Genomic DNA, 25479 nt, shown 5'->3' on the forward strand with positions numbered 1-25479 from the left:
CAAATCTGAACCAACCCAGGCTCGCGGTGCTGGGGCAAAAGTCGTTGGCCTAAGCTAACCGTAAGCAAGCGAACTAGGTTTATTTTCGAAAATAATCACGTTTATTAGCAGATCTTATACAATGGCAACTTGTGCCCCTGATACTTTGTTTCCTCTGGAAGATTTTAATGATGAAACAGCACAGAAAGCAAGCAAGGAACATTTTAAAATACCTGTCTCAAGTGAGATGGCCCATGAAAAGGTCCAGTCTCATACCATTACTATTCCGAACAGTGAGGTGCCAAGTGATGATGGTTCAACATCGTTCTCTGCTGCTGACGCTCCTCAAATCGTAAGGAATAAAGTCCCTATGAGAAGGAAACTTCTGGCGCCAAATCCTGACAACGAAGAGCCATTTGATGCTAAAGAGGCCCAAGTCTTGCCACAAATCTTCATCTCCAACAAGACATACACCTACGATGAACGTGTTGCTCTCTTTTGCGATCATATTATTGGCCAGTGTTCTGTAAGTGGATAGATCTAGCTAGCTCATAATACCGTTCACTTACTTTAGCTACCCAGTTAGCTAATTAATGAATCAACTGACCGACAACCCAACAATGTTCACAGTCAAGTACGCTAACACATGTTTTATTTGCATGTTTAACAGGCAGAAGATGCAGATGAAGCTATAAGTTTCTACATAATAGAAAAACTTGGCAGCAAACGCTCTTGGACTGCAGTGTGGAAAACTTCCCCAGAAGTCCTGTTGGTAAACTGCGATATTGGGGACCTGCCATTCGTGGGTGTGCTTGTCGACGTAAGTTAGATAATTTAATTACGGCCCTTGCTATACGGAATCACTGGGACGTTCCAGTCCCTACCCCATTTAACTTAAACATTAAAATGATTACGATAATTTAAGGGTTAAGGCAAAGATTTTTATAACTAACCCAAGATAGACCACAGCTGGTCGTTTCCAAAGGGAACAAATGAGTCTTAATGGGCAGAACCAAGCACGAGCTAGCGAGATCCTATTGGCGCGTTGTAGCATATATTTGCATATTTCCGTTAGGGAACGCCTACTCTGAAGTGCGCGTACGGAGTAACAACTCGCCCTGCCCTCCTAAACAACACTTTTTTTTTTTTTTTTTACTTTGGCAAAGGCTATAATCTGCTCAACGTAGTCCACTCGGTTCGTAACAAATTCAAGTTTTGGGTACAGAAACCCGCATTGAGATCAAATGTTTCATCGATGAGAAATGTTGCATAATGTCGGCTGAAATCCATTTCGCTCCCTCTTCTCCCACTGGGCTACCTCTTGTTACCATATTAGGTAGTGAGTGGAAACGACAACCGGATGCTTCATATAAGGGGTTTAGACTGTCCCAGATATCACTACCCTTTAATTACTGACATTACTAGCTAGTAGTTTTGTTGTTACATCCAGATTAAATTTCAAATATTTAGATAGGTGGCTCAGCATAGAAATATAATTTGAATTAATCTTACCTTTATTTAACTAGGCAAGAACAACAACTAGAACAAATTCTTATTTTCAATGATGGCCTAGGAACAGTGGGGGCATAGCTGTTCAGGGGCAGAACAACAGAATTGTACCTTGTCAGCTCGGGTATTTGAACTTGCAACCTTCCGGTTACTAGTCCAACACTCTAACCACTAGGCTACCCTGCCGCCCCAATATATATATAATGGCAAATGGCTGCCTGGTATTGTGTTGAAATCATTTCCATGGTAATGTAGAATGTTAATTCAAATGATAACGGATGTGGCTCATGCAAAGAAATGTATTTTTTGTAATGTCAGTTGAGTTTAACCAAATCCACAGCACATATTGATGGCTACACTTCCTGGATTTACTTCTTGCTTTTCTCCTGTTGGTACACTCACAACTGCTGCTTGTCCACCCATTATGCTATCATTGACTTGAATGGGGACGCCTGTTCTATTCATTCCATTTCTATGTGGTTCACATTCGCTGACACTAATGAGCTAGCTCAGCAATCATTAGCTTGCTAACGCCACACTGCCACAGGCACAGTTAACATTTTTTAGTTGACAGGGGCTCCCTCTAACATTGCCGTTTCAAACAAATACCGGTAGCTAGCTACATCTGTTAACAATGGCTCAAGAAGTTAACACTCAGCACCCAGGTCTTGATCACAGTACCATATCCCAAATTCTGCCATAATGAGGAAGCAAAGTGTCTGACCATTTTCCTAAACCTGAACTTTGGCTGTCTAGGTCAACTGTACACCATGCGAAGGAAAAAGCCTCCCTCTTCGAGTGTCCGTTTCTGTGGCAGAACCATATTCCTCAAACATTGCCAACTTACCAAGAGAGTTGGTTGAAGATGTGTTGAGGGAACATGACTACTCTGTGCCAATCTTGGATGTCTACCCCATACAAGGGATGGGAGCTGATGTAGACAACATTGCAGAGTATCTGGAACATGCAAGGTGAATAACATTAGGGAACTCCTCTAATACAGTGTAAATCCAAATTCCAGATTTTGTCTTCATGCTTCCCTGCAGGTTTTTCTACGATTTTCTCTGGAGGGACTGGGATGATGAGGAGGAATGTGACGAGTACGCAGGACTCATTGAGAAACGCATACAGCTGTAAGCATACCCTCCACATTTCAGCAGAGCCAACCAAAAACAAGCCACAAAGATTAGATATGGTGTCACTGCTGTGTTGAATGATGTTCACCTGGACTATGCGGTGTATTTGTTTGCAGGTATTATGACATTCAGGATGGAACCATCCCTGGTCCAATCAGCGAGCGATACCGCAAGACCCTGGAGGAGTACCGAAGCAAACGACTGGACTTGACAAAATTCCAGACCAAAATCCGTGGGGAGGCCTTACCAGGGGAGGCTGTGGAGTGCTGGAAAAAGTACTATGAAATGTCAATGCTTTGTGGGCTCCTGAAGTTCTGGGAAGACCTGCGACTCAGGTAAGATAGGATCTTTGGTCCTAGATTTTCTCAACACCCAACGCTGAGTGTAAAACAGCTAGTATTGCTGCGCAACTAATCTTGTTCTTTTGTCAGCAGTTCTTGTAATGAGCCGTAGTGTTGATTTAATACCAAGATATTGCTTTAAATGTCTTTAGGAGCCATGGACCCTTCTATCCAAGGATCTACAAACGCAGAAAGGGGCAGAGAACATCTGGAAGGATTGTGACACACATTGTTGCCCAGATAATGACAACAGACATGGTTGGTGTGCTGGATCTGGTGTTATTCACTGCAGTCATGTAATTGTTTTGTTGTTGCGAAAACGTTTGTTTTTAACTTGATTTATTGCAGGTTCTCAGTTATTTCAAAACGTTATCTTTATTTCATTGTGACCCTAGATCAAGAACTTCTCGGCGGACACTCTGATCCAGCAGCATGACAGTCTGTCAGCCGCTCTGGACTCCTGCTTCTCTGGGGACACTGTGGTGGTCTTCCCAGGAGAGTACCACGCAGTTGCGCTGGCATCCCTCACAGATGACATCACAATAAAGGGTAAATACAATATTTTTTATATTCATTGTCATAAAATATCTGTATATCCGTTAAAGTAAACACCTGACAAGTGATAGTTACGCATTAGTTGACCTTCATACCTCAATGGTTCTATACTCTGCAGGAGAAGGAGAAAGGAAAGAGGTGCTGTTCTACTCGGACCCATCCCATGACAACTTTGTGGCGTCCAAAGCCTCCAAGGTGATGCTCATGAACCTGACATTGGTGCAGCATGGAACCTGTGATGGCATTGTTGTGGTGGAGTCGGGACAGTTGACCCTGGACAACTGCGTGTTGAAGTGTCAAGGCACAGGAGTGTGTGTCCTGACTGGAGCCTCTCTGGTCATGAAGAACTGTGAGATATCTGGTGCAAAGGTAGAGTTGTCATTTGGAAGATTGCCTTAGAGTTACATGGCTTATCTGATTGTTGATATAGCCATGTAATTGTGTGGATGTAAATTAAGGGGCCACATGCAAAATAAAACAAAGTTCTCTCCAGACATACTAGGAAAATGAGCACAGATTTACTTGACCTTCTCAGGGTGCAGGGGTGGAGTTGTACCCTGGCAGCATTGCAGAGCTGCATCGGAATGAAATCCATCACTGCAGCAACCAGCTGGCGAAAGACTCGAAAGGTTCACAGGGTGGAATCAATCTCAAGGTATAGTATACAGTACTTCCAGCATTATGGCTGTTCCATGTGAGGGGAAAATGTATCACACAAATGTACAGGTGGAAATGCGACTAAATTCCAGTGAGGTGACGTATTGGGGATTCTGGGGAAGGAATCATCTTAAGCCTTTAAATCAAGAAGGAACCCTAGATTGTCAGCAGCATGATCAATACATCTGTGATATCAGTGCTATTGTAAGTACGTGTAATAAATGTGGCACAGTGAAGCAGAGCCTGAGACCTAATTAAATAGGTGGCTGGTAGCTTCACTGTTATGTCGGTGAAAACTCAAGTAGAATTTTTATTTTATTTTTAATTTTACCTTTATTTAACCAGGCAAGTCAGTTAAGAACACATGGATAGAAAACCAAGGATAGATCAGTGACAATTTTTTCTATTCACAGGTTCTCCCTCAGCCCCAGCTGAAGCTGACCGACAATCACATTCATGATAACCACGGGTATGGCGTGACCATTCTTGTTCCTGACAATCTGTACAAAGCGAGTGAGGACCTGGAGCAGACAGCCAGTGGGGACAAGAACGAGACAGATTATCTTTCCAAGGCCCTGCAGAAACTCAGTTTGGAGATCACCACAAACAAACTGGAGTCAAACACCAAGGGCGATATAGGATTGCTGCGCAAAATGTGGGTGAATTCCTGAGTCTAGGATTGCAGCATAAATGTGTTGTACACAATAGCTAAAACAATTTAAGTAACCAGACTGACAATTTTATTGGATGCAGCTGTTGCTCAGTAGATTGATTTGTTTCAAGTGTTAGATTATATTTCTGTTCGTATCCATTTCAGAGAAAGATCCCAGCTTTTGTATGCACTAGCCCTATAAACAAACATTTCAATAAAATGTGTTATTCAAAATGAATTGTGCCTTTAGACGAACTGCTAAGAAAATCTGGCAGTGTTGGAAAAAATGTATTTTATTACTTAGTAATGGCAGGAAACATACTTGAGTTGTATATAACTGACAAAATTAGGCTCATGGCATGAAATACTTTTGGAATTTCCCATTCGCCAAACTAACAAATTATTATTTTTTTATGCTTAATACCAGGAGAAAATGTTGATTTCAGGGGGGTGTCACAAAAGGCAAAACTAAAATATCCTTACATAGAATCACTTCTAACATTACAGCCAAAAACACTCAAATGTCATGTAATGAACAACATCTAAAAAGCTAACCTTCAAATGCCCTAATATCCCTGGCCCCCACCATAACCACCCCCACCCCTGTTCCCCCCTCCATAACCACCCCCACCCCTGTTCCCCCCTCCATAACCACCCCCACCCCTGTTCCCCCCTCCATAACCACCCCCACCCCTGTTTCCCCCTCCATAACCACCCGCACCCCTGTTCCCCCCTCCATAACCACCCCCACCTCTGTAACCTCCACCACCGCCCCTGTATCCGCCGCCGCTGCCCTGGTATCCTCCACCGCCTCTGTAACCTCCTCCCCTGTATCCTCCACCGCCTCCTCCCTGGTATCCTCCACCGCCTCCTCCGTCAAACCTGCCCATCTTGGGAGGACGTGGACCATCTCCAAAACTGATAAGGGCAAGACACGTAAACCAGCTGTATTTGGTATTCAAAACACAATGCTGTCCTATTACCCAGTGGAGTGGATTACTGTGCACAAAGGTTGATAATCTACACAGAGTAAACTAATCCATTATTACCACTATATGACTTCACTACTACAAGTATGTAAGGTATGTCATGTTTGTTGATGTTTAGCAAACTGGCTGCTTGGGCTCTGGTCAAAAGCAGTGCACTATGTAAGCAATAGGGTGCCATTTGGGATGCATCCTAAATGTTCCTACCCCCCCCCAGAGCTGAGATGTCTAATCATGTGTTTATCTTACCGTTTATTGTTGACCATGAGGTTAAGCCCAGCTGCGGAGGGCTTGGAGATTTGACGGATGATGTTGAGCATGCGCTCGTTTGTGGGATCCAGCTGTTTGATGTACTCAGGGTCTTTGGTGACTTCTACAACAAGTGCCTCCATTCCAGCCCTCAAAGCAGCTATGCAGCCAGCCACGTTATGCGGTATCTTCAGTTTGATCCTGTGAATACAAACAGTGGTTTTATCAGCTTGATCTCACGATTTTCATGCTCAATCTAACCGCCTTTTTTGGAAGTGTAGGTATATAGGCAGAAAAACAACAACATTTCTACTATTGCACCACTTTAAAAGATAGTAGCTACACTCGCCAATCATCCAGTTCAATGATTTCCCCGTTTGATGTGATTTTCTTGGAGGCAAACAAGATCAGCTGGAGTGGGCTGACTAGTGTCATTCCTTTGGCTGAGATGGCTCGAGTCCGGATCTGGTGAAAAAAAACAACAACATTTGGTTGATTGCAGCTTGTAGACCAATTTGATGATTTTTTTTTATACATCTGAACATTGACCTTTTTAGCTCACACAACAAGAAAAAAAGGGTAAACAACCTATGATACACCAGTATATTCATATTATGTAGTTATTGACCTCTAAATTTGAGATCCTACCTTTTCGCTAAAGACGAAGAACGGTGATGGGTAGGTCATGTCCTGGCTGCTGAAGGGGCAGTTGACGGAGCATTTGTGGATGAGGGCATTGCGCCCCTCAGTGGTGAGAATCTTCCTCTTCTCCTTGTGGTAGCATACGTTGGGATAGGAGCCGTATGTCAGGAGCGAGACGACCACGTCAAGGTTGTTGTCGGGTCCAACGTTATTGAACATCTGTGTCATCAAGCACTCTAATGAAAATATCAAAAAACATTTTTAAACAATTTCAGACGTGATTGTATATTATGCCAACACTGCAATACTATTGGGTTGTTCACATGGCGTGCGTCTCAAATGGCACCCTATTCCAGTGGTGGAAAAAGTACCCAATTGTCATAGAAAATGACTCAATTAACAGTCACACAGTAAAATACTACTTGAGTAAATGTCTAAAAGTATTTGGTTTTAAATATACTTAAGTATCAAAAGTAAAATGTAATTTCTAAAATATACACTTAAGTATCAAAAGTACTGTATAAATAATTAAAAATTCCATAGATTAAGCCAACAAGTTGGCACAACTTGGACAGCCAGGGTCACACTCCAACACTCAGACATAATTTACAAACAAAGCATGTGTTTTTATTGAGTCCCCCAGATCAGAGGCAGGAGAGGTGACCAGAGATGTTCTCTTAAGTGTGTGAATTGGGCCAGTTTCATGTCTTAGTATTTTTGGGTGTCATGGAAACAGTATGGAGTAAAAAGTACTATATTTTCTTAAGGAAATGGTGGAGTAAAAATATTCAAAAATGTAAATGGTAAAGTACAGATACCCCCAAAAACTACTTAAGTAGCACTTTAAAGTATTTTTACTTAAGTACTTTACACCACTGCCCTATTCCCAATAATGTGCACTACTTTTGACCAGGTAGTGCACTATAGGGAAAATGGTGTCATTTGAGACAGTAAAAAAAAAAAAAAAAATCTACCCTCAGGAAAGCCAGAGTTGATGAGGATCTCCTTCAGCTGCACTTTTGCCTCCCAGGTCATCCTCAGTGTGGACATGTTGAGCCTCTTGTGTTCACAGAATCTGGACTCTGCATCCTCACCTCCCATTCTACAATAAAGACGACAAGTTAACAAGCTGTCACAACCTTCATTTGCCAGGTAGTGAGAAGGAACAGGACTGTATTCCCAAACAAAAATGGGTCATTCAGCTGACACCCCTTCCTACTGCAATGAATGGCATTACGGTGTTCTGTCTGCAATCGTATCAGCCACAATTATCAGTTGCATCTGTTTAATTGTAATCCATGAGAGAGGATTGTTTGTTTGTAATTATATATTTTTTTGTAACCATCATTTAACTTGGCAAGTCAGTTAAGAACAAATTCTTATTTTCAATGACAAGGGTTAACTGCCTTGTTCAGGGGCAGAACGACAGATTTTTACCTTGTCAGCTCGAGGATTCGATCTTGCAACCTTTCGGTTACTGGCCCAACACTCTAACCACTAGACTACCTGCCGCCCCTAGATGTACATGTTGCATGTTTCTATGAAGCCTGGACTCACCTCACATCGTCCCAAGCCTGGAAGACTGACAGAAGGGCCACGTGGTCTGAGAAGCGGGTGCCAGCAAAGTTGCGGTGCACATAGCCCAAGCGCTTGCCATCATTGATGAAGGGCTCTGGGAAGCAGGAGGCTGCTGAGATCGTGCACACCGCATCTCCAACACTAGAAAGCAGAGCAAAGAAAGCACCAACTATTTAAACAATTTCTAGTTGGAAATATGAAACTGTGTATAGAGATGAGTCAATATTGATAGTAATTTAGGAAATGATTTTACAAAATGCATGCATGAATTCTGATGCAGCACTCACTTGAATATGCAGCCCATAATCATCATCTTCCCCAGACGCGGCTCGATTGGAAGCTTTGCAAGGATCCGACCAAGCGGAGTCAACTCGTCATTTGTGTCCAAAGCATCCAGTTCTAGTGAAATGTATCAAGGAATTGTAAATGCCAACCCTATTCAAGGTGGTTGGTAATATTTACTAGAACACTAGAGGACAAAACAAATCTGTTAAGGTCAAAGCTAAAAACGACTCACCTCTCAGTGTGTGTTCTGCCTCTATAACCGCGTCCAGGGGAGGGGGCTCGATGGCCTTGGAAAGGAAATGGCCAATGGCTCCTAGTCTCAGCAGCTTGATGCTCAGGGCTACCTCGTGGAGAGGAGTACGGAATATCTCAGGGGTCATATGGGTCTCCAGTCTGGGATGAAGAAAAGGGTAGAAACAGAAGCACACATTCATCACTTGTATAATTCAAATCAAACTCAATTTTGACATAAAAGTGTAAGAGTGAAAAAACAGAGTTTATATTCATATAGCATCTCAGAGTAGTAGTGCTGATCTAAGAACAGTTTTGCAGAATTCATAAAATTACACGGACACAGGGACCTGATCCGAGATCAGCACTCGGCTTTGTGAATATGGGTACAGAAGTTTGGCATCTCTTCAACGCTAATGAGGGTTGAGATCAGGGCCCAGTTGCATAAAACATCTTAAGTTAATGTTCCCCTTAAATTAAGTGAAAAAGTTAAAGCTAGAATACTAATTGAAACAAACCATCACATCGCCTGTGTTTTGGTAAAAAAGCTGAGGGATGGGCCTGGAGAAATGGAAACACACTCAAATTCATGGACAGAGCTATGGATGCATGTACTGACCATGAACATTATAGTTTTAACCATGTTTTGAGACTATACAGTTTTGGTGACCACGTCCCGAATTGTACGGTAGAGTATCACATTTTGGCCCATTGTCCCGTAAACCAAACATTTATGTCCTGCATTTTTTTTTTTTGAACACGAGTAATTTCAAAACAAAAAGGTACATGTGCCGTACTTCAGTCAGACATTCCGAGCGGTTTCTTGCAGTTCTGTTGTGCTTATGTAAAGACAGTGCCTTCGGAAAGTATTCAGACCCCATTACTTTTCCCACATTTTTGTTATGTTTCAGCCATATTCTAAAATTGATTAAATAAATACATTTCCTCAGCAACCTACTCACAATACAGCATAATGGCAAAGCGAAAACAGGTTTCGAAACAATTTTCATGGTATTGCTTTGTGCACGGACTTTACTGAACTCTGGAGAAAACTAACTGTCGCTGGGTGAGTACATCTGACAATGTGCTCTCCCGTCCATTAGACATTTTGTCTGCAGGAACTCGCTACACTCGTCCAAGTGCCGATGTATTTGTGGCATGTGAACAGTACGAATGTGTCGCTACCAAAGTCTAATGGCTTTAAATTACTGTTTGGTATTGTCTGGAAACTCACTTGTAGAATTCGCTTGCAGTAGGTCTCTTAAAAAAGAGAAGCCGTGCAAGGTTATTAAACAGAGGTGCCTAGTTATTCTTCTTTTGTTGATATCAGGTAACATGCAACCTAACCTTGGCCCTGATATGCAATGTCTCCAAACCACCTCTGATTTTGAATCAAGATCTGGTTTCGGTATTTTTCATTTTAATGTACACAGCCTGTTGTCAAAAAAATTGATGGAGTTAGGATTTGGGCTAAATCAACTGATGCAATTGTTTTTTCTGCGACCTGGCTCAGCAAGTCTGTTTTTGATAAGGATATTTGTATAAGTGGTTACAATGTTTATCGCACTGATCGAGTTAAGGTGGGGGTGTGGCTATATATGTAAAAATTAAATTCCCTGTAAGTGTGACAAAGTCTGAAACTATTTGTAAACAGTTGGAATTTCTTGCTTTGAATATTGAGGTTTCAAAGGGTCTCTCTATAACTGTGATTGGCTGTTATAGACCCCCCTCTGCTCTCGGTAATGCATTTTCTTCTTTGACGCACCTCATGTCTAAACTTCTTTACAGTGAAATGATCTCAACTGGTGTTGGTTAAAGCTGGTGTCTGATGATTTAAAAATGTTTTGTAATTCTATGAATCTTACCCAGTTGATTAACAAACCCAATTGCCCAAATCTTAAATACCCTGATTGATTTGATATTGACAAATGTTCCACATAAATATTCTGCGGTTGGTGTTTTTTGTAATGATTTAAGTGACCATTGTGCTGTTGTTGCTGTTAGAAATACTAAGGTTCCTAAGACAAACCCACGTTTTATTCATAAGAGAAATTTGAAGTGTTTTAATGAGCAGGCTTTCTTTCATGATTTGTTTTATTTTGACTAGAGCAAGACTGGGCTTATTCCTGATGTGGAAACTGCCTGGAAATTATTTCATTATGTTTTTTCCAAAAAGCAAACAAACATGCCCCATTCCGCAGGTTCCGGGTTAAAGGGCGGGATAATCCATGGTTTTCTTCTGAGCTGTCTTGTATTATTCACGACCGTAATCTAGTCTGGGCTAAAGCAAGGAAATCATGTCCTGATGCTGATTGGCTTATTTTTTAGGCAGTTATAAGAAACAAGTGTTCTTTTCTTCTCAGGAAGGCCAAGTCTGAATATTTTATGTCTGTTACCACTGATAACCTGAATGACCCTAGAAAGTTTTGGAAGGCTATTAAGTCGATGTCTGGTAACAGTAATGTTAATGAATTACCGTCATGTGTTTTCAAGGACTGTTGCTGCATATGACAAAACTGAAATGCTGAATTGTTTCAATGAGCACTTTGTATCATCTGGTAGGCTGTTTGATTCAGTGTCCTCTGTCTCTGTACAACCCTGTGTGGATGAACCAGTGAGAGCTGGTCAAACTTTTAGCTTTTTGCCATTCTCAGTGCAGGAGGTACATAAAGCCCTGAAATCCTTAGATCAGAGAAAGCCTGCAGGTCCTGATCTTTTGGATCCCTGCTTTTTAAACCTGGCAGCTGATTTCATAGCTGAACCACTTACATATCTGTTCAATCTAACCCTTGAATGTAATGAAATTCCGAAAATCTGGAAATCAGCATTTGTCCTACCACTTTTAAAAGGGGGAGATCCAACTCTTTAAAATAATTATAGGCCAATCTCAAAGCTGTCACCCCCAGTGAAAATACTTGAAACCCTTGAGTGAACAGCTAAAATAGTTTTTATTTACTAACTCTATTTGATCAATGTACCAGGCTTCAGGAAGAAGCATAGCACAATTACAGTAGCCATGAAGGTTTTAAATGATATCACTGAAGCCCTTGACAAAAAACAGCAATGTGTCTCACTTTTTATTGACCTCTGTGAGGCTTTTGATACAGTTGATCATGCTATACTAAAAGGCATAGTTGGTCAAGTGTAGGTATTTCAGAGCATGCAGTTGCATGGTTTGCTAACCATCTGTCTGATAGAACTCAGGGCACTCAATTTGACGGGCTTATGTCTGTTAAATTGTCTGTCTTTAATGATGTGCCCCAAGGCTCTGTACTTGGTCCTCTCCTATTCACTATTTATATAAACGATTTAGGCAAAAATTTCCAAAATGGTATTTTTAAATCACCGATGAATGACCTTGAGACTGATTCCCTGACCTGTCAATATTTTTAATTTGCTGTTTTTGATTTTGTTATACTCTTGTGAATTCTATGGTTTTTACTAGATTAGTTGTAGTTTTTCATGTTGTTTGTCTGTAATTTTTGTAATGGCTTGGTGTTGCATATCTTGGCCAGAGATTTTAAATCTCAATGAGCCCTTCCTGGTTAAATCAATTTTTTTTAAAGGTTCTTAGATATTGATGCTAATAATTATTCTCTATTTTTTTTTTCAGGAAATACCTTTTTACATAAGTATTCAGACCCTTTGCTATGAGACTCAAAATTGAGCTTTGGTGCATCCTGTTTCCATTGATCATCCTTGAGGTGTTTCTACAACTTGATTGGTGTCCACATGTGGTAAATTCAATTGATTGGCCATGATTTGGAAAGGCACACACCTGTCTAAGGTTCCACAGTTGACAATGCATGTCAGATAAAAACCAAGCCATGAGGTCGAAGGAATTGACCATAGATCTCCGAAATGGAGAAGGGTACAAAAAAATGTCTGTAGTTTTGAAGGTCCAAGAACACAGTGGCCTCCATCATTCTTAAATGAAAAAAGTTTAGACCCACCAAGACTCCTCCTAGAGTTGACCAAAAACCCGATGGTCACTATGACAGAGCTCTAGAGTTCCTCTGTGGAGATGAGATAACCTTCCAGAAGGACAACCATTCCTGCAGCACTCCACCAATCAGGCCTTTATGGTAGATTGGCCAGACGGAAGCCACTCCTCAGTAAGGCACATGGCAGCCCAATTGGAGTTTGCCAAAAGGCACCTAAAGACTCTCAGACCATGAGAAACAAGATTCTCTGGTCTGATGAAACCAAGATTGAACTCTTTGGCCAGAATGCCAAGCGTCATGTCTGGTGGAAATCTGGCACCATCCCTACAGTGAAGCATGGTGGTGGCAGCATCATGCTGTGGGGATGTTTTTCAGCAGCAGGGCCTGGGAGACTAGTCAGGAACGAGGGAAAGATGAACAGAGCAAAGTACAGAGAGATCCTTGATGAAAACCTGACCCAGAGCGCTCAGGACCTCCGACTGGGACGAAGGTTCACCTTCCAACAGGACAATGACCGTAAGCATGAAGCCAAGACAATGCAGGAGTGGATTCGAGACAAGTGTCTGAATGTCCTTGTGGCCCAGCCAGAGCCCGGACTTCTCTGGAGAGACCTGAAAATAGCGGTGCGGCATCGCTTCCTATCCAACCTGACAGAGCTTGAGAGGATCTGCTGAGAAGAATGAGAAACTCCTCAAACACAAAAATCAAATACAGGTGTGCCAAGCTTGTAGCTTCATAATCAAGAAGACTCAAGCAAACACACATCGAAAAGTGAGTTATAGATTTGTCATTCTCATTGAAAGCAAGTCTAAGAAGCGGTAGATATGTTCTATGTGAAATATTTCTTTGTTTCCCGTTCTTAAGGTTTGTTCTTGCGTCTTTTACTTTTGGCTTTGTACACCAGCTTCAAACAGCTGAAAATACAATATTTTTGGTTATAGAAAATATATTTCACGGCGGTTTTATACAATGATTCTCTACACTTGTTAAGTCACTGACTGAAATTAGGCTAAATATTGGAATTTTAGCAACCAGGAAATGGCAGAGCGATTTCTGCATATTGCACCTTTAAGATGTTTTATGCAACGTGTCCCAGAGACTTACTTGTCGAAGCGTGCTCTGCTACACAGATGAAAGCAGAAGCCAGCCCGGACGCGGCCGGCGCGACCCTTCCTCTGCTCCAGGTTGGTCTTGGAACCCCAGACGGTGGCGTAGTTGGTCATGTTGTTGTGAGACGTGAACAGTTTCACTTTCTGCCTTTGAGAAAACACAAAATAATTGGGGGTCATTAGTAGCTACACTCCCATGCAATGATAATTTAATAATTTAAAGTACAGTATATCAAGTGAGAAACTTACTTGCAAGAGTCGATGACATATACTACATCATTGATAGTAATACTGGTCTCTGCAATGTTTGTTGACAAGATCACCTGAAAAGGATAAAATATAAATAACAAAAATAACAATAACAGATAAATCATTATAAACCTTTACAGGAAAACCCCAGAGACCCTGCCTGACTGACCTTGGTGATGTTTTCAGGCACAGGCTCAAATACCCTCCTCTGTTCCTCTCTGGGGATCTGAGAGTGGAGAGGCAGAATCAGGTACCTTTGACTCCCTGGGTGAAACAAAATGAATAACAAATCAATTCACTGGTGTCATTACAATTACAATCAACAGCATTTCTATGGCAGAAACTTGGGTGATATGGGACTAAAATGAAAACAATGCATTTGTTGACATCAATCCAAATACTTTGACCAACAGTTTTTCTATGGGAGAACCACAGATTAGTATTGAGACCACACACCAAAGTGTGGGTTCATCTCCAGGTGTTTCTGCATGGAGTAGATGAGGTTCCAGCCGGGCAGGAAGACGAGCACGGCCCCGGCCACCTGGAGGGTCTCGATGTACTTCAGCAGGGCCTCCACCAGCTCAAAGGGAGTCTCCTTCTCATTCATCTGGGCCATAGAGCGCTTAGTCTCTGGGGTGTACTCTGGCCCACATATCACATTACAGTTGGCCTGTGACAAACAAGAGGAAGAAACATACACATAGAACACACTTCCATAGAACAAACAGTGGTTAAATGAAATGGTTTTCTGTGCTTATGACCGACAAAGTACTATTCCATACCTCTTCATCTCCTCCTTCCTCATCCTTGTCCTTCCTCTTTCTATCACTCGGAGGTGGAATGAAATGTGTCATCTGAATACAATCTTCCAAAAAGTACTCTGGAAAAGATACAACCATTCATAGTTATCCATTACAAGCCCATAAACTGGAAAATATGAAGGTTAGATGATTTAAGAAAGTTTGCGAGCTCCATTTGACTGAGCTCTTACCTTGTACTGGGAATGTGCGGCCGAACACCTCGATGACAGGGCAGTTGAAGAAGTACTCTCTAAACATGGTGGTGTCGATGGTGGCAGACATGAGGATGATGCGGACCTCTGGGTAGGTCTGGACCACATCCCTCAGCACCACCATGAGGAAATCAGTCTGGGAAGAGCAAAAAGTAAACATTACTGACTTTAGTACACCGAGGGCTGATTTCCCAGACACAGAATAAGCCTAGTCCTGGACTACAAACCATTCTCAATTGAGAGTACTTTTTAGTCCAGAACTAGGCTCAATCGGTACCCCTAAGGATTACAATTTGTTGGGGGGATGGGCATCAGACATACGTACATTGATGTCTCTCTCGTGGATTTCATCCACAATCACATGGCTGATCCCGCGAATACCTGCTTCCAGCTTCCGCAGTAACACACCTGGAAATAGAGAAATACACCAAATGATGCTATATAGTATTCATATAATTCCATGTACCTTCTGCTATTCTTAACCTGAGCTATTCTCAACCCCAGTTGTATTAACTACATAAAACACCTAAATTATGAATAACAAATGAAAATAAGAGACCCTTACCAACAGTGCAGAACATGATGCTGGCATGGGGTCGTGGGAGGATGGATTCAAAGCGGACGCTGTACCCACAGCTCTTACCGACATCCTCTCCTCTCTCGTAGGAAACACGCTCTGCCACAGACACTGCACTGATACGCCGGGGCTGACAAAGAAGGGAAGGGGTTACTGTGAAATAGCAGTCATTCAGATATCTGCAGTTCAATATTCTATTTATCTTGTATGTAACAGTCTATGTCCTGGGCCTGTGTTTGTCTGTAATGTCTTAATGTTTACACAATGCCACAAACAACATTTCCCAATTGGACAACAAAGGCATTATCCCATCACAAGCAAGGAAAATATTCAAATACATGAATATTTAATTTCGAGTCTTACCTGGGTTACAATAATGTTACACTCGGACGCCCTCCCACTCTTGATGAACTGATCCAGGATGTACTGAGGAACCTGGGTGGTTTTGCCACAGCCGGTCGCCCCTCGAATGATCACCACTGAGCTGCCCTGAACGGCAGTCATTATCTCCTCCTCAAATTTCTTCACTGGAAGCCCGTCTCGCTCTCCAATGACCTAGGAGACACGTTTTTGCATGACAGTCAGACAACACAGTCCCATGCAAAATTCTGATATTTTGCATAGCAATATACGATTGTCCAATTTGTCACAAAAATGTGCCTATGTGGGAAAGGTTTGTTGATATGTGGCTTGATTGAACCATATGCGAAAAATGTTGAAATTGTGAGCCCTCTTTTTGTACTGCGGTGGTGGGCCAGTTTTATGTGATAATATTGCGATGATTTGACTGTTTGTGGAAAAAGTGTGGTGATTGGTCAAATTTGCAAGCTCTCAAATAATATGCGGGGAATAGTTGATTTGGCACACAAAAACATGTGATCACAGAAACCAGGAATCCTGGAGGGACTGATAACAGGACATAATTTAAAGCTAACTCAAGATAATTGAGTGATTCCTCATGAAGCCAGACCAGAAAATTCCAACATTTTTCTGATTTGATCCATAGAATGGTAATTTGAAGGAAGATATATTTAACAATTCATCTAAAAGCATATTAATACATTATTAATTAAAGTTGGAATATTTGTGACATTTTGGCCTTGCACAGGCCGCCTCCTCTAAGACTATTGGCATATCAAAGTACCAGAGTGGGATCTCTGATAGTTTTAATGTTATGGCCCATTGTATCATATTACTTGTATCAGTCTACATCCTGCAAATCACCAGCAAAGGGTGACCATTTTGAATCCATTTTCACATTGGTAATGTTTACTAATTGGATCATAACTCTAAAAGTGTCAGAGATCCCACTCTGGAACTTTGATATGCCAGTAGAATATAGTATGCTCAAGAATATATTGAACAATTAGCCCAATCAGAAATGGTATATTTTCAATATTCATGTTTTATTTTTCAATATTCATAAATTAAAGCTGCAACAGGTACAGTGCTTTCAGAAAGTATCCAGACCCCTTACTTGTTCCACATTTTGTTAGGTTACAGCCTTACTCTAAAAATGATTAAATGGCTTTTTCCTGTCAATCTACACACAATACCCCACAATGACAAAGCAAAAATCAGGTTGACATTTTTGCTCATTTAAAAAAATGTATAAAAGAAATTACATTTACATAAGTATTCAGACCATTTACTCAGCACTTTGTTGAAGCACCTTTGGCAACGCTATTTGGAGAGTTTCTTCCCTTCTCTGCAGATCCTCTCAAGCTCTGTCAGGTTGGATAGGGAGCGTTGCTGCACAGCTATTTTAAGGTCTCTCCAGAGATGTTCGATCGGGTTCAAGTCCGGGCTCTGGCTGGGCCACTCAAGGACATTCAGACACTTGTCCCGAAGCCAACCCTGCATTGTCTTGGCTGTGTGCGCAGGGTCTATGCCCTGTTGGAAGACGGACCTTCGTCCCAGTCGGAGGTCCTGAGCGCTCTGGAGCCAGTTTTCATCAAGGATTTCTCTGTACTTTGCTCCATTCATCTTTCCCTCAATCCTGATTAGTCTCCCAGTCCCAGGCCGATGAAATAAATCCCCACATCATGATGCTGCCACCACCATGCTTCACCATAGGGAAGGTGCCATGTTCCCTCCAGACGTGACGCTTGGCATTCAGGCCAAAGAGTTCAATCTTGGTTTCATCAGACCAGAGAATCTGGTTTCTCATGGTCTGAGAATCTTCAGGTGCCTTTTGGCAAACAGCAAGCGGGCTGTCATATGCCTTTTTCTAAGGAGTGGCTTCCGTCTGGCCACTCTACCATAAAGGCCTGACTGGTGGAGAGCTGCAGGAATGGTTGTCCTTCTGGAAGGTTCTCCCATCTCCACAGAGGAACTCTGTCAGAGTGACCATCGGGTTCTTGGTCACCTCCCTTACCAAGGCCCTTCTCCCCCGACTACTCATTTTGGCCGGGTGACCAGAACTTCTTCCATTTAAGGATGATGGAGGCTACTGTGTTCCTGGGAACATTCAATGCTTGCCAATTTTTTTTGAACTCCTCCCCAGATCTGTGCCTCGACACAATCCTGTCTCGGAGTTCTACGGACAATTCCTTCAACCTCATGGCTTGGTTTTTGCTTTGACGTGCACTGTCAACTGTGGGACCTTCTATTGATAGGCGTGTGCCTTTCCAAATGATGTCCAATCAATTGAATTTACCACAGGTGGACACCAACAAAGTTGTAGAAACATTAAGGATGATCAATGACAGCAGGATGCACCTGAGCTCAATTTTGAGTCTCATAGCAAAGAGTCCGAATACTTATGTAAATAAGGTATAGTTTTTATAAATTTGCTAACATTTCTAAAAACCTACTTTCGCTTTGTCATTATGGGGTAGTGTGTGTAGATTGCTAAGGATTTTTATTTATTTAATTCATTTTATAATAAGGCTGTAACATAACAAAATGTGGGAAAAGTAAAGGAGTCTGAATACCTATCTTTTTGGGCGACCCGGCCAAATTCATATAGATATGTGATTTGTGGATCTGTCATTCTGGTTGAAAGCCAATCTAAGAAGCGGTAGATCTGTTCTATGTGCGCTCTCTCCCATTCATAAGTTTAGTATTTGCATCTTTTTCTTTCAATTTTGTACACCAGCTTCAAACAAGCCAAAAATACAATATTTTTGGTTATTGAAAAGACATTTCACCAGTTTAGATGGTACAATGATTCTCTACAATATATTGCTTGGTTTGTCACAAACTAAAATTGTGCAAACTATTAGCATTTTAGTAACCAGGAAATGGCAGAGCGATATCGGCATATTGCACCTTTAAATGCAAGTTGTTTTTTTGTAATTCTAAATACTAATATTACAGGGCAAGCGGTAAAGCTTCATATGACACCAATTTTTGCTTTGTAGCACCTACATATATGAAACATTATGGAGTCTTAAAGGAGGCCTGGGTACAGCCAAAATGTACAAATATTCCAAATTCAATTCATTATTTCTCAATTATGCTTTAAGATACACATATCAAATACGTGTCAACTCTACTTCCAAAGAGCCATTCTAAGGATAAAATGTGAAAATCCCCCAAAACAGGGTGTGTCTTTGTCCCGTTTTCATTAGGAATAACTTAATCACAGTTAAGTGAGGGCAACAACATACCTTCTGTAGGCTTTGATCTTGTTCCAATTGATAAGTCAGCTCATGATGGAGGTCAGTGCTGATTTGCTCTGGGGTGCACTAGGGGGAAACGTAAATGATACTTTTAGATAGGATGGACGGCCTACCATGACAAAATAGACTGCTTTAGTTTTGAGAAAGATCAGATTATGAAGAGAATAACAGTAGAAAACACATATATTGTTGCATTTCTTTTAGTAAATGTACAGCTAGAAACAAGTCTTTGACACACAAATGCTAGTGGTCCATCGTCAATATTGCTGCTGGTCCAGGGGTTCCAGTTGACTTGCGGAGGGGACCAGGGCACCACCCCGGCCATGCTCTGTTTCTGGGAGGGCTCAAACACAGCCATCTTCCCTTGGACCAAAGACACTGGAGTACTTGGATCAGGTGGCTGGGGACAGGAAAAAGGTTGAAATAATCCTCATATTAAATGACAAAGTACTTTTCTTTGGTTTTCAGTGTGACAGGACAGACAATAATTGAAAATGTATAAAGGTTAATAAATGTAGTCATATAAATTTGACTTACTGGAGGTGGAATTGCAACACCCAGTTCTTGGGCCATACTCTGCAGCTGATGTTGCAGTTCATCCACCACATTCACCTCAAAAGCTTCCAACTGCGAAGACACCAAGGTTCAACTGTAAGTTAAAAAGACTTGCTGCATACTTATTTTACATGTCTCAAGGTTCGAACTAAGGTGAACAAACAAAACATACAACATTAAGACCACGTCATTAATAAATCAGTGTAAAAACTCCAAATATTTTATCAGCAGTAACACACGTTACATACAATTTCCCCCTCTTTCTTCTTAGTGACGCCAGAATAAGGCTCAATGACACCCAGATGGTAAAGTTGACGGACGATAGACAGCGCAGAGGACTGTGCTGCAAGCTTCTTGTTAGAGCCATGCTCGCGGGCAATTATCTCTACAAAACAAATGAAAATGTATTTCTTATTCTGAAGTCACATATTTGTTGTCTCCAGAAAGCTACTAAACTAGGTTCAGTGTTTACATTTTCTCCTGAATATGGAAAAATCTAATATTTCTGACTCCTGCTCAAAAACATAAAGCATTTTACATCTGATAAGACAATTCAGTTTGTGTTCAATGAAACGTTTGTACTTACTTCTGCCAAGCTGTCTTACAAATAACTGCATCTCAGCAATAAAGCTCCTGAAGTAGAAGCAAAAAAACACCATCATCCATAATGTTACTAAGCCTGATTCACTTTCTATGAAAAATCTGAATAATGTGTAACTTGTGTTTTTACAGTACATAAAACATGTATCAATTATTGGACCAACTGACCTCTGAGCTTGAGAAGCCTATTGTCCAATCTGATGATAACCCTTGCCCTTGGGGGAGCCAGTATGTTTTTCTGCCAGACTTCAATCAACAATCAACTTTATCACCTCAGCCACTGCCCCATCCCTAGTGGAACAAGTGACACCAGAAATCAAAACCATACAATAATCTGCTCATTCCATCCCCCATTGTGGATGCAACCATATAACAACTTTAGTGCAGCCTAAAGGATGTCACATGTCTTGACAAGGTAGGTTGTGAATTCTGGCATCACATCTCCACTACTATTCACATTCAGAATTACTGACCGAGGCCAGTTAAATTAAAATAGGATCAATATTGTACTAGTAAGGTATTGGTTGAGGTCAGAGATCATATAATTAATTATGGGATTACAGGATCTCTATGGTTGAAGTATAAATAGCTTCAAAATGACTTCAGAAAAGTTAACCGAGATCTCTCAGGTGTTAACCGCACACCCAGGAGGGCTCTGTCTCCATATAAGTCCAGCAGAAAAACATACAGTCCCCATACCTAATGTACAGGTAACTGCCAAAATAAAGGAAACACCAACATAAAGTGTCTTAATAGGGCATGGGACCACGAGTCGACAGAACAGCTTCAATGTGCCTTGGCATAGATTTGGAACTCTATTGGAGGGATGCGAAGCCATTCTTCCACGAGAAAATCCATAATTTGGTGTTTTGTTGATAGTGGTGAAAAACGCTGTCTCAGGCACCGCTCCAGAACCTCAAATTAAGTGTTCCATTGGGTTGAGATCCGGCGACCAAGACACACACAAACACCCCTTAAACCTCCTATGCTCCTTTGAGACGCTTCTTCCAAAGTCAATGAGATTGCTTCTTCTTGCCATGGTAGCCAAAATAATGGGCAACTGGGCATTTTTAAAACATGCATGATGGGATGTTAAACGCTTAAGTAATTCAGGAACCACACCTGTGTGGAATTACGTGCTTTCAATATACTTTGTATCCCTCTAACTCGTTTACACTTTATTTTGGCAGTTACCTGTATGTCTACAGGCAAAGCAAAGAAGGTTCTTTGGTTTGTCATGAATGCTTTGGAGCAATATTCCTGATAAACTAGTATATAAATGAATCTATGGAAAACCTCCTATTGGAACCAGCCTGGTCGCTGCGTTACCAGAGTTCAGGCTGGTTCCACCAGGCTAACTGATCAACTTCCAGGCCAAAATATTTTCCCATCCTCCTGACCTGTTGTGGTCAGGCCCAACTTGGCTGTATTTGTAATCTGTTTGATTCTTCTCCTTCTGGAAAAATTGGTTCAGACGGGCCTTGGCGTTCTCTAAAGTCCAGTTGCCATGGAGTCCTGCGTTCAGATCTACCTCCTCAGACTCCAGAGTCTTGATGGGGAAAATAAACACTTCAAAGGTTCAAATCAGGCATGCGTGAAGACTGAATTACTACAAATGCACTTCTTAGATTAAACATAATTCAGCATAAAGATAGCTAATAGATATGAAACAATGCCTTGTAAAAATAGTGAAATGACAGGTCCTACTGCCTGTGCCTCCTGCTCATCTCTCTTTGAGTAGTAGTCCTTTAGATTGGCCCCACGATCCCACGGAGCATTGCTGTTTGTGCCACCTCCGGAAAAATTGCCACTACCGCCCGAATATCCCAAACCAGTAACACCTGGGACTGGCGCAGAAGGTGCATTCACTGAAGCAAAAGTTAAACGAGATGAGTTATGACACCATGGGAATGTAGTTAACAGAACATAGACTGTGTACAGACCTACAAGCATTTGGTGAAGTCAGCCAAGTACCTTGCTCAGCTTTCACAACCAGGTGAGGAGGGATAGGTCCACTTGGAGGAAGACTTCCAAAGCCAACATTCCCTCCTTCACCCCCTCCTCCACAGTCAGGTACACTGAAGTCAGGTCCACTTGCCTATTAGCAGGAAAATAATGTTTAATACCGTAATAACATGTCCATCACCAAATGTTTAATCTTGGATGATAAAAAGTATGGTTTGTTATCAATAAAATGTAAAAATGGTGCAGAGCGTTCAATTTGGTTGCAAGGAGATCCCTTGCTCTGGTAAAAACATTGATAACTATGTGCTGTTCAAGGGATTGTTAAATAAATGTTAGAACCACGTTAATGTCAGAATTAGCCATCTACACATTTCCGACTAATCCTTTTAGCCCTATTAGAGTTATACAGCAAATAACACCATGCTTTTCATTATCAGTAAACATCAATTGATCATGTTATTTCAGATAAGTGAGTCACTTAAATCAAATTTTATTGGTCACATATTTAGCAGATGCTATTGCAGGTGTAGCGAAATGCTTGTGTTCCTAGCTCACTCAGTGCAGTAATATCTAACAATTCACAAAAGACAAATCCAAAGAAAAATAATGGAGTTACATATATAAATTATTAGGACAAGCAATGTTAGAGTGGCATTGACTAAAATACAGTAGAATAGAATACAGTATATACATATGAAATTAGTAAAGCAATATGTCAACATTATTGTCAACATGGGTCCTGTGTGGCTCAGTCGGTAGAGCATGGCGCTTGCAACGCCAAGCGTCGTGGGTTCGATTCCCGCTGGGGCCACCCATATGTAAAAGTAGTGGCCCCAGCCGACTTGTAAGTCGCTTTGGACAAAAGCGTCTGCTAAATGGGATATATATATATTTAAAGTGCTTGGCCCCTGAACCACTCACACTTGTCAGATACAGTTCACTGTAATTTTATATCACTGATATATAAAATTAATGGTGGCCAATATTGAGAGATATCGTGAGGCTATGCTCACGTGTCTGTATTTTACATGATCAATTGATGTTTACTGATGATGAAAAGTATGTAGTTACTTGCAGTATAACTGATGATATTTAGCACTATGCGCAACTGTTTTGCATGGAATAAGCAGAAATGTGTAGTTCTTACTATGCTCAAGAGGCGATGATAATATAACCAAATAGTTCACATTTATTTAATTAACAATCCATGGAAAACGGCAAGAAGTTGTCAATGAATTTAGCGGAGCGGTGGGTCTCCTTGTCCCCCAGCAGCCAAATGAATCGCTCTGCACTGTGACGTTTCATTGATAACCTATTTCGGTGATTTTTTTTATAACTGACCCCAAGGGCTGGGACTTCTGCTGCATTCATTTCTCCAACTCGGACAAGATAATTGACAAAGTCTCTGGCAGCATTTGCCTGGGCATCCTTCTTATTGGTGGAGTTTCCCATTCCAGTGTAGTTGAATCCGTCAATACGAACCTTGGAAGAGAAATAACACATATTTTATATATATGAACTATATGCTACTTCTGTTATTTACCGGATGCTTTGCAGATAGACATATTTGAAAGAATTCAACTGACCTCACACAGAAACTTCTGTCGGTTTTTGTTTCCAGCGGCTCGAATGTCATAGCTGGGTGTTAGTTTCTTCTTCCCACACCAAGCATACAGGAAGTTCTTTATGTCCGCCATGGCGGATTTGTATTTCTCTGTTGGGATCAGAGATTCATCGATTTTATTCAGAGTAACTGACTTGTATCAACGATTCAATAACTTTGAAAACACCAGAAACCCCAAGCTCAGGATGCTAGATTAGTTAGCTAGTTGATTAACGTTAACGCCGTGATCAGCTATTGTATTGGCAAGCTAAAGCTACATGACATGAGCGTGGACGCTGGCTAAATGCAATATTTTAGAGACATTTACAAGTCCTAAATGGCCGTAATGTTATTTAAAAATGCATGCACAGTTATCTAGGTCAGACAAAACAAATAATCTAGCTATTCGGCTTGGTTTACATTAGCTGAAATATATACACGCTGCTAATTCAGGTAGCTAGCTAACGTTAGAAGGTTAACGTTAGCTCGTTTAGAAGCTCAATCTTCAATTTTGTACTAGCCGATGTTGCAATGAAATTATGGACATGGCCAGCTAGCTAAATACACTTCACACAACTTCCACTTTGCTTATCTTACCCACTCGACCTCCACCAGATACTTCTTCAAACGAGCCGGCTAGCAAATACAAACCATTCAGACGGCAGACATGATAGCACTGGGGGACGAGACAGTCAGGCCTGGACTTTGGGCGCATGCGTGGCTAGGACGCACTGGGGCCAAACAGCAAGCGCCCCCTGGCGGTAGGCCACTATCTTTGTTCCGGGTGTCATGCAAAGTTCTCCCCAGACACCTGGCTCAAGTCCAGTGATTCCCAACCAGGGGTACTAGGATCCCAGGGTGTACTTGAGAAGTTTCATCTGACCATAGACTGACAGTTCCATCACACCGACAGCGTCATTGCATTTTGGTAAACTAGAATAACAAGAATTTCCAATGAAAAACTGTGTTTGCCATGCAGCATTGCGTTGCAGAGCATTCGGTGTGGGTCATACGTTGGATTTATCGAACGTGTGCGTCAAACTGTATGCGTAGCCGTCTTGAAAGAAATGGTAGCAGAAGGTGAATGTTGAACTTTTGTTGCATACATATCTAGATGCTGCCGCGTACTATTGTGCACAATGATGCTGCCGGTGTGTTAGAAGCATTACTGTTAAAATGCACAGGTGGTGGTATGTCAGGGGGTACTCTGGGTAGAGCAAAATTCAGTTAGTGTGCACTAACCCGAAAAATGTTGGGAGCCACTGCTCTAGTCTATGGAAATCCCAGACCTAGGGCAACAGCACAACTGCACAGTTTATGCTGGAACATTGTTCATGTGGGAGGCAACCCATCTGCCTAGGGAGACAAGGCGTAGATCTGCCACTTCCATCTGTTATTGAGGCCCTCTCATCAGGCTTACAAGTATGTTCCACATGCCC

The 25479-nt window shown here is 41.6% G+C and overlaps 2 protein-coding genes across 3 annotated transcripts; one reads left to right on the forward strand and one right to left on the reverse strand.

Moving 5' to 3' along the window:
• Nucleotides 1-226: 226 nt before the first annotated feature.
• Nucleotides 227-5020, forward strand: LOC135558235 (testicular spindle-associated protein SHCBP1L-like). The gene is made up of 10 exons (XM_064991962.1): nt 227-505; nt 650-799; nt 2245-2459; nt 2535-2621; nt 2741-2959; nt 3118-3223; nt 3361-3514; nt 3639-3889; nt 4056-4175; nt 4591-5020. The coding sequence occupies exons 1-10, from the start codon at nt 227-229 to the stop codon at nt 4846-4848; spliced, it is 1839 nt and encodes a 612-aa protein (XP_064848034.1). The 3' UTR covers nt 4849-5020.
• An 81-nt stretch (nt 5021-5101) lies between these two features.
• LOC135558678 (ATP-dependent RNA helicase A-like) lies at nt 5102-24736 on the reverse strand. 2 transcript variants are annotated; one of them, XM_064992699.1, is made up of 28 exons: nt 24638-24736; nt 24024-24151; nt 23779-23919; nt 22447-22570; nt 22180-22340; nt 21873-22021; nt 20459-20505; nt 20121-20257; nt 19855-19944; nt 19556-19717; nt 19306-19383; nt 16055-16246; nt 15680-15821; nt 15440-15522; nt 15094-15250; nt 14885-14982; nt 14559-14772; nt 14272-14366; nt 14103-14176; nt 13849-14001; nt 8802-8962; nt 8572-8683; nt 8264-8425; nt 7681-7808; nt 6713-6942; nt 6414-6529; nt 6065-6265; nt 5102-5747 (listed from the first exon to the last, which is right to left on the reverse strand). In XM_064992699.1, exons 2-28 carry the CDS (start codon nt 24132-24134, stop codon nt 5396-5398), a joined length of 3870 nt encoding a protein of 1289 aa, XP_064848771.1. In that variant the 5' UTR covers nt 24135-24151; nt 24638-24736; the 3' UTR covers nt 5102-5395. The 2 variants fall into 2 exon arrangements, with proteins under 2 accessions (XP_064848771.1, XP_064848772.1); XM_064992700.1 differs by lacking the exons at nt 21873-22021; nt 22180-22340; nt 22447-22570; ... (1 more) ...; nt 24024-24151; nt 24638-24736 and adding an exon at nt 20641-20730.
• Nucleotides 24737-25479: the final 743 nt, after the last annotated feature.

Source organism: Oncorhynchus masou, chromosome 17, assembly GCF_036934945.1.
Source record: "Oncorhynchus masou masou isolate Uvic2021 chromosome 17, UVic_Omas_1.1, whole genome shotgun sequence".
In the NCBI taxonomy this organism is placed as follows: Eukaryota; Metazoa; Chordata; class Actinopteri; order Salmoniformes; family Salmonidae; genus Oncorhynchus; species Oncorhynchus masou.

Excerpts from the sequence above, each read along its gene's own strand:
- LOC135558235 (XM_064991962.1), top strand. The coding sequence starts at position 227 with ATGGCCCATGAAAAGGTCCAGTCTCATACCATTACTATTCCGAACAGT. Across the intron at positions 506-649 it reads ATATTATTGGCCAGTGTTCT|GCAGAAGATGCAGATGAAGC; the intron begins GTAAGTGGATAG and ends CATGTTTAACAG. Across the intron at positions 3,890-4,055 it reads GTGAGATATCTGGTGCAAAG|GGTGCAGGGGTGGAGTTGTA; the intron begins GTAGAGTTGTCA and ends TGACCTTCTCAG.
- LOC135558678 (XM_064992699.1), bottom strand. The coding sequence starts at position 24,134 with ATGGCGGACATAAAGAACTTCCTGTATGCTTGGTGTGGGAAGAAGAAA. Across the intron at positions 15,251-15,439 it reads TCCACGAGAGAGACATCAAT|ACTGATTTCCTCATGGTGGT; the intron begins GTACGTATGTCT and ends TGCTCTTCCCAG. Across the intron at positions 14,367-14,558 it reads GGAGATGAACCCACACTTTG|GGAGTCAAAGGTACCTGATT; the intron begins GTGTGTGGTCTC and ends TGTTTCACCCAG.